The sequence below is a fragment of the Oncorhynchus mykiss genome, chromosome 3, assembly GCF_013265735.2.
Source record: "Oncorhynchus mykiss isolate Arlee chromosome 3, USDA_OmykA_1.1, whole genome shotgun sequence".
Taxonomy (NCBI): Eukaryota; Metazoa; Chordata; class Actinopteri; order Salmoniformes; family Salmonidae; genus Oncorhynchus; species Oncorhynchus mykiss.
In genome coordinates, this window is record NC_048567.1 from 80,081,384 (window position 1) to 80,093,595 (window position 12,212).

General features: G+C 41.9%; 1 protein-coding gene across 1 annotated transcript in view; it reads right to left on the reverse strand.

The window, feature by feature from the left end:
• LOC110504879 (syntaxin-binding protein 5-like) overlaps window positions 1–12,212 on the reverse strand; it is a 240,583-nt gene that overhangs the window by 73,499 nt on the left and 154,872 nt on the right. The window contains exons 8-11 of the mRNA XM_036975302.1: window positions 11,234–11,357; window positions 7,048–7,123; window positions 1,728–1,888; window positions 874–946 (exon numbers count right to left, since the gene is read on the reverse strand). Coding sequence (XP_036831197.1) covers window positions 874–946; window positions 1,728–1,888; window positions 7,048–7,123; window positions 11,234–11,357 — 434 coding nt within the window. The remainder of the gene's footprint in view (window positions 1–873; window positions 947–1,727; window positions 1,889–7,047; window positions 7,124–11,233; window positions 11,358–12,212) is intronic.

Genomic DNA, 12,212 nt, shown 5'->3' on the forward strand with positions numbered 1-12,212 from the left:
ATGTGGTAGGATGCTGTCTGGGACTAATATAGTGGTGATGTGGTAGGATGCTGTCTGGGACTATTATAGTTTTATGTGGTAGGATGCTGTCTGGGACTATTATAGTTTTATGTGGTAGGATGCTGTCTGGGGCTATTATAGTTTTATGTGGTAGGATGCTGTCTGGGACTAATATAGTTGTGATGTGGTAGGATGCTGTCTGGGACTATTATAGTTTTATGTGGTAGGATGCTGTCTGGGACTAATATAGTGATGATGTGGTAGGATGCTGTCTGGGATTATTATAGTTTTATGTGGTAGGATGCTGTCTGGGACTATTATAGTTTTATGTGGTAGAATGCTGTCTGGGACTATTATAGTTTTATGTGGTAGGATGCTGTCTGGGATTATTATAGTTTTATGTGGTAGGATGCTGTCTAGGACTATTATAGTTTTATGTGGTAGGATGCTGTCTGGGACTATTGTAGTTGTGATGTGGTAGGATGCTGTCTGGGACTACTATAGTTTCATTTGGTATGATGCTGTCTGGGACTATTATAGTTTTATGTGGTATGATGCTGTCTGGGACTATTATAGTTTTATGTGGTAGGATGCTGTCTGGGATTATTATAGTTTTATGTGGTAGGATGCTGTCTGGGACTACTATAGTTGTGATGTGTTGATAGAGGAGTGTTATTCCCCCTGGTGATGTCTAACATTTGGCCTGACGGTGTCACCTAGACAGCTGTGAGAAGACGGAGTCATATCCAGTCACATCAGGAGTTGACAGCCTGGTTTCCTCTGGACCACAGCAGCAGCAGCCTGTGTGTGTGTGTGTGTGTGTGTGTGTGTGTGTGTGTGTGTGTGTGTGTGTGTGTGTGTGTGTGAACATACTTGCTCTGTGTCAGATCAACCATGATAAAGTCCTTTTCTAGAAGCAGCACCACCGCATACGGATCCTGGATCTCTGTAGACAGTAACACAGAGAACAAATACATTAACTACACAGGAATATACTGTATGTTTCTATATCTAACACAGAGAACAAATACATTAACTACACATAAATATAATGTATGTTTCTATATCTAACACAGAGAACAAATACATTAACTACACATAAATATAATGTATGTTTCTATATCTAACACAGAGAACAAATACATTAACTACACAGAAATATACTGTATGTTTCTATATCTAACACAGAGAACAAATACATTAACTACACAGGAATATACTGTATGTTTCTATATCTAACACAGAGAACAAATACATTAACTACACAGGAATATACTGTATGTTTCTATATCTAACACAGAGAACAAATACATTAACTACACAGGAATATACTGTATGTTTCTATATCTAACACAGAGAACAAATACATTAACTACACAGAAATATACTGTATGTTTCTATATCTAACACAGAGAACAAATACATTAACTACACAGAAATATACTGCATGTTTCTATATCTAACACAGAGAACAAATACATTAACTACACAGAAATATACTATATGTTTCTAAATCTAACACAGAGAACAAATACATTAACTACACAGGAAGGAACATTAAATATACTGACTGTTTCTACATCTCCACAGAGTAACATATGTGTGTATTTGATGTAGGGAGGGAGGGAAAGAGAGCGAGAGTGAGAGAGAGAGCGAGAGAGAGAAAGAGAGAGAGATTTTACTTAATCCTTCAAACCCCAGCTAATGACCATGGCCCCTCAACTCACTGTTGCAGTATGGGGTGTCACAGAGCACCAGGAACTCTACGATAGGGTGGTCCATCTCCAGCACCGTGATGGCCTTGCCATGCATGATGGTCAGGGTGGGCCTCCGTCCCCCAGCCTTGTCGTATGACAGACCCCCAGAGAAGATGACATAGGGCTCGTTGCTGTGGAAACAGAGAAGATGACGTAGAGCTCACTGCTGTGGAAACAGACTCTGTCCCAGTCTAAAGTGTCTGTCACTGTCCCAGTCTAAAGTGTCTGTCCCTGTCCCAGTCTAAAGTGTCTGTCTCTGTCCCAGTCTAAAGTGTCTGTCTCTGTCCCAGTCTAAAGTGTCTGTCTCTGTCCCAGTCTAAAGTGTCTGTCTCTGTCCCAGTCTAAAGTGTCTGTCTCTGTCCCAGTCTAAAGTGTCTGTCTCTGTCCCAGTCTAAAGTGTCTGTCCCTGTTCCAGTCTAAAGTGTCTGTCCCTGTCCCAGTCTAAAGTGTCTGTCTCTGTCCCAGTCTAAGGTGTATGTCACTGTCCAAGTCTAAAGTGTCTGTCTCTGTCCCAGTCTAAAGTGTCTGTCTCTGTCCCAGTCTAAAGTGTCTGTCTCTGTCCCAGTCTAAAGTGTCTGTCTCTGTCCCAGTCTAAAGTGTCTGTCTCTGTCCCAGTACATGACTCACATTTGCTTAATTTGCTTTTCTGTACAGTTGAAGTCAGAAGTTTACATACACTTAGGTTGGTGTCATTAAAACTCGTTTTTCAACCACTCCACATATTTCTTGTTAATAAACTATAGTTTTGACAAGTCGGTTACGACATCTAATTTGTGCATGACACAAGTAATTCTTCTAACAATTGTTTACAGACAGATTATTTAACTTATAATTCACTGTATCACCATTCCAGTGGGTCAGACGTTTACATACACTAAGTTGACTGTGCCTTTAAACAGCTTGGAAAACTACAGAAAATTGTGTCATGGCTTTAGAAGCTTCTGATAGGCTAATGGACATAATTTGAGTCAATTGGAGGTGGACCTGTGGATGTATTTCAAGAACTACCTTCAAACTCAGTGCCTCTTTCCGTGACATCATGGGAAAATCAAAAGAAATCAAGCCAAGACATCAGAAAAAAACTGTAGACCTCCACAAGTCTGGTTCATCCTTGGGAGCAATTTACAAACGCCTGAAGGTACCACGTTCATCTGTACAAACAATAGTACGCAAGTATAAACACCATGGAACCACGCAGCCGTCATACCACTCAGGAAGGAGACGCGTTCTGTCGCCTAGAGATTAACGTACTTTGGTGCGAAAAGTGCAAATCAATCCCAGAACAACAGCAAAGGAGGAAACAGGTACAAAAGTATCTATATCCACAGTAAAACGAGTCCTATATAGAAATAACCTGAAAGGCCACTCAGCAAGGAGAGGCCATTGCTCCAAAACCACCATTAAAAAAGCCAGACTACGGTTTTTAACTGCACATGGGGACAAAGATCGTACTTTTTGGAGAAATGTCCTCTGGTCTGATGAAACAAAAACTGTTTGGCCATAATGACCATCGTTATGTTTGGAGGAAAAAGGGGGACGCTTGCAAGCCGAAGAATACCATCCCAACCGTGAAGCACAGGGGTGGCAGCATCATGTTGTGGGGTGCTTTGCTGCAGGAGGGACTGGTGCACTTCACAAAATAGATGGTATCATGAGAAAGGAACATTATGTGGATATATTGAAGCAACATCTCAAGACATCAGTCAGGAAGTTAAAGCTTGGTCACAAATGGGTCTTCCAAATAGATTTGAACCCAAGCATACTTCCAAAGTATTGTGGCAAAATGGCTTAAGGACAACAAAGTCAAGGTATTGGAGTGGCCATCACAAAGCCCTGACCTCAATCCCATAGAAAATTTGTGGGCAGAACTGAAAAAGAGTGTGTGAGCAAGTATGCCTATAAACCTGACTCAGTTAAACCAGCTCTGTCAGGAGGAATGGGACAAAATTCACCCAACACATTGTGGGAAGCTTGTTGAGAGTGTCATGACGTTGCCCTCTTTGGGTACAGCGAGTACCATCCCACTCTCTCTGTCTCCTAAAACTAGGTTGCTGTGGTCAGAGAGGTTGTAAATTCCTGGAGGAGATGATCTCCTCATGGCCACAGTATAGAGACAGAGTGAATTTTCATAGAGAACAAAGGAATTTATTCCACCTCACAGAACTTGAGGTCCGAGCAACATTTATGTTCTGGAGAAGGTATAAAAGATTGGTGAAGAATCTACGAACTGGTAAATTTTTTACAACTTCTGGAAGCTCATGGGAGACGGTGCGGCCACATTACCATAACGCTGTTTATATAATAGCCTCAGATTTGAGGTTTACATCTAATTGTTGTATAAGATGAATGAGTGAAGATGATACTGTTTGTAAAATTGTGTAATGTGATTTTGAACTTTTTAATGAAGGAAACTCCAATTCCCTTTTGAGTTTAACTAATCAGAGGACCGCCCATGTGCCCAGTTAGGGTCGGGCATCCTGGGACAGGCCCTTTTCTGCAATTCCGAATAAAACCCCACCTTGAAAATTTCTCAACGGACCACGTTTTTTTCTCCATTACGAGAACAAAGGTTGCAGACCACCTAGATAATGAGAGGGTCAAGGTTTGAGACCAGACTGATGAATCTTTTAACCATCCCACGTGGTTAAACTCTCAGACTATCGATACTGACAGAATAAGAACAAGTCTTTGACATTAATTACTAGTCTGCAGCTAGGAATTCGGTATCATTGAACGCGAAGACCAACAACCGCCGGAACATCTATTCTATAACATTCATGAATGAATGTCACTCTGAACTATCCATTCTAACCACGGCAGAGAGAGAGCGGACAATTCTCCAACAGAAACAAACTTCTCAATAGAGATCCCGATGACACACTGAGTGTAAATATATATATTGATTGTAATTGTTCCCGAATGAGTGAGCGTTCATGTGTAAAGGATTAGCATTTCAATTGTTATAATTATCAACTGTGTGTTGTTTTATCTCAGTCGACCCCCACTTCCCTTTTGTACACCAAGCCGCGATGCCGGTTTATCCCACTAGGGAAGCTCCGCTATTATTTACTTGTAACCATCTACTGTTTGTGTGATGCATTTCTGTGACTTTCTTAGTTAATAAATACATGATTTAAGACAATTGATGTATGGATGACTCATAGTGAAGACTGAGTTTGTGCAGATAACCAACAACTTACGACATTTGGAATGAGACTAACGTGAGGTAAATAATTCTTAATTAATCAGAAGACTATTGATCAGGTATGAAAATATCTGAAAAGTTATATTAGGAAAACTATAACTTTGCAATCTGAATATTTTCCTTGGTGCCCCGACTTCCTAGTTAATTACAGTTACATGATGAATCAGTTTAATCATGTAATAATAATTACAGAGAATCTTTGATAAAAGCTAAGTCTTCAGTTAATGATGGTAAAGACACGACAAGAGCTACCCAAAACGTTTACTCAAGTTAAACAATGTAAAGTGTTGGGGAATAATCAGAATTAGTAGGCAACATAGGTAAGATGTTTTATATTCATCATATGTTTGTAAGTTTCTTCTCATCAGAATGTTTATTTTTGTATAATACTGTGGCGGGGTTGCAGTCATCTGTTCTCTGTCAGGACTAAGTTACTTGGGCCGCAGAGAGGGGAGAGGTCAAGCGTGTATCTCTTGGCTCCACAATGTCTGTGTGCCAGTCAATGTGTCTCTGTGATCTTGTCAAGATAGGATGGATTTGATATATGCCTGTTGATATGGAGGATTTGTTTATGGTTCTGAGTTTGAGAAAATAACACAGTTTAGGAGACAAAGCTGAATGATGCCTATGCTGTCTGGATATGTGTGTCTTTGCTATAAAGGATCTCAGTTGCAATGTGTAAGGGACTCTCAGATAATTAATTTATAGACACTGAATTGATCTGAGAGTCACAGGGTTGTGATGGAGCTCATATAATTAAAGATGGACTTTGTGATAACTAACTCTGACTTGTGTGTGGTTTGCTCTCATGATTTGGTAAATACAGGAAATTTCCACTACAAAAGGCAATGCTACCAAATTGAGTGTATGTAAACTTCTTATCCACTGGGAATGTGATGAAATAAATAAAAGCTGAAATAAATAATTCTCTCTACTATTATTCTGACATTTCACGTTCTTAAATTAAAGTGGTGATCCTAACTGACCTAAGACAGGGAATTTTTACTAGGATTAAATGTTAGGAATTGTGAAAAAACTGAGTTTAAATGTATTTGGCTAAGGTGTATGTGAAACTTCTGACTTCCACTGTATTTCTCTTTTAAATCGAACTTCACACAACTAGAACTACAAGCCTCAATTGTAAATCCACAAGCCATTTAAAGGAGGGAAATAGGAAAAGATAACAGGGATCAAGCATTCCTAACAGACAACAAAGATCATGAATCGGATAAGAATTTCAGAGGCTCTCCTCTCAATCCCGTGTGTGGAGATATGAAACGCTTTTAAAAAGGCTCTCTGTACTGTTAATTGTCTTCTTGTGTGCTATAAAGCCTTCAGATGGATGACTCAGACCTATCTGGAGCATGTTCATACTGAGTTTCACTTCAGAACACATCAAAATAGTTTTTTGGGGGCAAATACAAACACTGAGAACTTAACAAATTAATGTGCATTACACGAGGACTGCTTTGACATGAATTTGTTTGGTTTCAAAGAGAACTTCTCTGTATTTGAGGGTGAATGGAAAAGAAAACAACATTTATCTAAACACTTCCTAGAAAATGGGTCATGACTGATGTATTTCCGCTAGCGGGACAACCTGTTACAGGCTCTTGGTTTACCTGTTACAGGCTCCTGGTTTACCTGTTAGAGCCTCCTGCTTTACCTGTTAGAGGCTCCTGGTTTACCTGTTAGAGGCTCCTGGTTTACCTGTTACAGGCTCCTGGTTTACCTGTTAGAGGCTCCTGGTTTACCTGTTACAAGATCCTGGTTTACCTGTTACAGGCTCCTGGTTTACCTGTTAGAGGCTCCTGGTTTACCTTTTAGAGACTCCTGGTTTACCTGTTACAGGCTCCTGGTTTACCTGTTACAGGCTCCTGGTTTACCTGTTACAGGCTCCTGGTTTACCTGTTACAGGCTCCTGGTTTACCTGTTAGAGGCTCCTGGTTTACCTGTTAAGAGGCTCATGGTTTACCTGTTAGAGGCTCCTGGTTTACCTGTTACAGGCTCCTGGTTTACCTGTTAGAGGCTCCTGGTTTACCTGTTAGAGACTCCTGGTTTACCTGTTACAGGCTCCTGGTTTACCTGTTTCTGGAGGTCTTGTATTCCACCTTGAGGATGGGCTTACACGACTCCTTCCTCCCTTCCTTCAGTATCTTCCCTGGGGGAGATGAGAAAAGGGAACATCTCAAAAAGTGACTCAACCATCCCTTTAAATGTTTACAGTTTTTATACTTTGATGATAGGAGTTATTAGAATATCTCAGAGTTTTTCAAAGCACTGTCATCAACTGTAATTCCAAACTGATCCAAACCTTAATGGAATTTAGTAGTACAGTAGAACAACCTCCGTGTGCGTTTGCATATTCTGTTCAACAACACATTTTTTGTCTCAAAGCATATGTTTCTATCTAATTCCTATGGTAACTGTGATTAACAAGCTGGGGAGTGGAAGGGAGGTAGAATAAGACATGTTGGTTAATGTGGCGGCGGTGGGTGACCGAGATGTACGTCGTTCACAATGTTTACCTCTTCTCAAGTCTACTGTTTGTACAGTGGTTCTTCCTTTTACCAGTTTTGAGGTTTATGCCGCTACCGTTTCTGGTAGACGGTGACCGATTTAATTGGTAAATTGAGTCATTCTGGCAACAATGGCCGACACTTAAAATAACGTGTCGTAGAATTCTGTGGCACCCTGCTAGATGTACTGTAGTACGGCGCAACTTGTACAGGGAGAACCACCCGTAAGGCAGAGTACTTTCCTCTGGGATCTGACCTGGCATGTCATCCAGGATTCTGGGTCCCATCTCTTACGGTATTCGTGATGAAACGTCCTTCTCAAAACGCAGTGTAAACAGCTAATAAGCCCACATATCAGAGAGAAAATATAACCTCACGTCATAATAATCTACATAGAGAAGAGCAGAAGAGTGTAGATCCATAACAGAGCAGAACCAAAACAGAGCAGAACAGAACAGAGAAGAAAACAGCAGAACACAGAGCAGAACAGATCAGATCAGAGTAGAACAGAACAGAACAGAACAGAGCAGAACAGATCAGAACAGAACAGAGCAGAGCAGAACAGAACAGAACAGAACAGAACAGAGCAGAACAGAACAGAACAGAACAGAGCAGAACAGAGCAGAACAGAACAGAACAGAGCAGAACAGAACAGAGCAGAGCAGAACAGAACAGAACAGAACAGAACAGAACAGAGCAGAACAGAACAGAACAGAACAGAACAGAGTAGAACAGAACAGAACAGAACAGAAAAGAGCAGAACAGAACAAAACAGAACAGAACAGAACAGAACAGAGCAGAACAGAACAGAACAGAGCAGAACAGAACAGAGTAGAACAGAACAGAACAGAACAGAGAAGAACAGAACAGAACAGAACAGAACAGAGAAGAACAGAACAGAACAGAGAAGAACAGAACAGAACAGAACAGAACAGAACAGAGAAGAACAGAACAGAACAGAACAGAACAGAGAAGAACAGAACAGAACAGAACAGAACAGAACAGAGAAGAACAGAACAGAACAGAACAGAACAGAACAGAGAAGAACAGAACAGAACAGAACAGAACAGAACAGAACAGAGAAGAACAGAACAGAACAGAACAGAACAGAACAGAACAGAACAGAACAGAACAGAACAGAGCAGAACAGAGAAGAACAGAACAGAGCAGAACAGAGAAGAACAGAACAGAACAGAACAGAGCAGAACAGAGAAGAACAGAACAGAACAGAACAGAGAAGAACAGAACAGAACAGAACAGAACAGAACAGAGAAGAACAGAACAGAACAGAGAAGAACAGAACAGATCAGAACAGAACAGATCAGAACAGAACAGAGCAGAACAGAGAAGAACAGAACAGAACAGAGCAGAACAGAGAAGAACAGAACAGAACAGAACAGAGCAGAACAGAGAAGAACAGAACAGAACAGAACAGAGAAGAACAGAACAGAACAGAACAGAACAGAACAGAGTAGAACAGAACAGAACAGAGCAGAACAGAGAAGAACAGAACAGAACAGAACAGAGTAGAACAGAGTCAAAGTAGAATGTCTCTTGCTGAGGTGAAAGAAGCTTATCTCGCTCTCTCTCTGACCTGACCAGTCAAATAAAGTAAAATTAATAAATAAAATAAAACGAATTGCCCACTGTTCCAGTCCTATTAGCCCACTGTTCCAGTTCTATTAGCCCACTGTTCCAGTTCTATTAGCCCACTGTTCCAGTTCTATTACCCACTGTTCCAGTTCTATTAGCCCACTGTTCCAGTTCTATTAGCCCACTGTTCCAGTCCTATTAGCCCACTGTTCCAGTTCTATTAGCCCACTGTTCCAGTTCTATTAGCCCACTGTTCCAGTTCTATTACCCACTGTTCCAGTTCTATTAGCCCACTGTTCCAGTTCTATTAGCCCACTGTTCCAGTCCTATTACCCACTGTTCCAGTTCTATTAGCCCACTGTTCCAGTTCTATTAGCCCACTGTTCCAGTTCTATTACCCACTGTTCCAGTTCTATTACCCACTGTTCCAGTTCTATTAGCCCACTGTTCCAGTTCTATTAGCCCACTGTTCCAGTTCTATTAGCCCACTGTTCCAGTTCTATTACCCACTGTTCCAGTTCTATTAGCCCACTGTTCCAGTTCTATTACCCACTGTTCCAGTTCTATTAGCCCACTGTTCCAGTTCTATTAGCCCACTGTTCCAGTCCTATTAGCCCACTGATCCAGTTCTATTAGCCCACTGTTCCAGTTCTATTAGCCCACTGTTCCAGTTCTATTAGCCCACTGTTCCAGTTCTATTACCCACTGTTCCAGTTCTATTAGCCCACTGTTCCAGTTCTATTAGCCCACTGTTCCAGTTCTATTAGCCCACTGTTCCAGTTCTATTACCCACTGTTCCAGTTCTATTAGCCCACTGTTCCAGTTCTATTAGCCCACTGTTCCAGTCCTATTACCCACTGTTCCAGTTCTATTAGCCCACTGTTCCAGTTCTATTAGCCCACTGTTCCAGTTCTATTACCCACTGTTCCAGTTCTATTACCCACTGTTCCAGTTCTATTAGCCCACTGTTCCAGTTCTATTAGCCCACTGTTCCAGTTCTATTAGCCCACTGTTCCAGTTCTATTACCCACTGTTCCAGTTCTATTAGCCCACTGTTCCAGTTCTATTACCCACTGTTCCAGTTCTATTAGCCCACTGTTCCAGTTCTATTAGCCCACTGTTCCAGTCCTATTAGCCCACTGATCCAGTTCTATTAGCCCACTGTTCCAGTTCTATTAGCCCACTGTTCCAGTTCTATTAGCCCACTGTTCCAGTTCTATTACCCACTGTTCCAGTTCTATTAGCCCACTGTTCCAGTTCTATTAGCCCACTGTTCCAGTCCTATTAGCCCACTGATCCAGTTCTATTAGCCCACTGTTCCAGTCCTATTAGCCCACTGTTCCAGTCCTATTAGCCCACTGTTCCAGTCCTATTAGCCCACTGTTCCAGTCCTATTAGCCTACTGTTCCAGTCCTATTAGCCCACTGTTCCAGTTCTATTAGCCCACTGTTCCAGTCCTATTAGCCCACTGTTCCAGTTCTATTAGTCCACTGTTCCAGTCCTATTAGCCCACTGTTCCAGTTCTATTAGCCCACTGTTCCAGTTCCATTAGCCCACTGTTCCAGTTCTATTAGCCCACTGTTCCAGTTCTATTAGCCCACTGATCCAGTCCTATTGGCCTACTGTTCCAGTCCTATTAGCCTACTGTTCCAGTCCTATTAGCCCACTGTTCCAGTTCTATTAGCCCACTGTTCCAGTTCTATTAGCCCACTGTTCCAGTTCTATTAGCCCACTGTTCCAGTTCTATTAGCCCACTGTTCCAGTTCTATTAGCCCACTGTTCCAGTCCTATTAGCCCACTGTTCCAGTTCTATTAGCCCACTGATCCGGTCCTATTAGTCCACTGTTCCAGTCCTGTTCCAGACAGACTGTGTGTGTGTCCTTCCTGTGGGTCTGAGCTCTGAGCAGACAGACGGTGCTGGGGGAGTCTTCCATAAGAGAGTTCAAAGGGTCAAACACTGGTGCCTACACACAGACGAGTCCATCACAGCCACAGACAGCCAAGGCCGTGGCAGAGAAGCAGAGTTTCCTCATCACAATCAGAGCTGAAAGAGTATTCAGCAAACATCTGACATGTGTTTGTAGATGTGTGTTTGTTTGTTTGTTTACGTGTGTGTGTTTGTGTACGTGTGTGTGTGTGTGTTTGTTTGTGTGTCTCACCATGAGGATATGTGATCTGAATAGGCCTGGCTGTGTTCCTCAGGTTCCACATAGTCAAGCTGCCGTCTGAGTGGCTACACATGAACTGGTTCCCTTCATGGTGCCAGCTCACAGAATGGATAGCCTGGAGGGAGAGATAATTAAGGTTTAGAGAGAGGGAGGGAGGAGGGGATTGTGAGGGTAGAGAGAGAGAGAGAGAGCGAGAGAGTGCAAGAGAGAGGGAAAGAAACAGATAGAGAGATTTAAAGATTAGAGAGAGAGAGGGAGGAAGGGATTGTGAGGGTAGAGAGAGATTGAGAGAGGGAAAGAGAGAGAGAGGGAAAGAAACAGAGAGAGCATTAAAGGATAGATAGAAGGAGGGAGGAGGGCAACATGAGAAGGGAGAGAGGAAGATATGTTATTAAGGGTAGAGAGAGAGAGGGAAGGGAATGTGGAAACTCTCCTACCTGCATTGGTGCCCCATGTGAGGACAGAATTCACCCCTTCACCCAGGGTTAACCTAGTACCTAAATCAAATCAGTGCTGTCCCTAAACTACTTTGGAGCTAAATGAGAGTGGAAACGGCTAGAGCCGGACTGATTAAAACTGTGAACAGGATCAATACCACCTCAAACCGATAACTAGACATAGAACCGGAGAAGTACAGAAATGGAGGGGAAACTAAGGAAATGGACAGTCGTATATGCAACATTCAAATAATTACACAGTAAAAGTCAATAATGCAATCCAATTAGGCTTATGTTCCTTCCCTAGACTCAACACACACACACACACACATTATGTTTACCTGCACAGTAACTATTTGATATTAAACTGATTATGGCAGTAGGCATGTAAACAAACGTACTCTGCAGTCTCAGCAGAGTCTCAGCAAACGTACTCAGCATACGCTGATTAAAACACCTGGTTTTCTGAGAAAAACACCTTGTAAACACCATGTAAACACCTTGTAAACACCATGTAAACACCTTGTAAACAC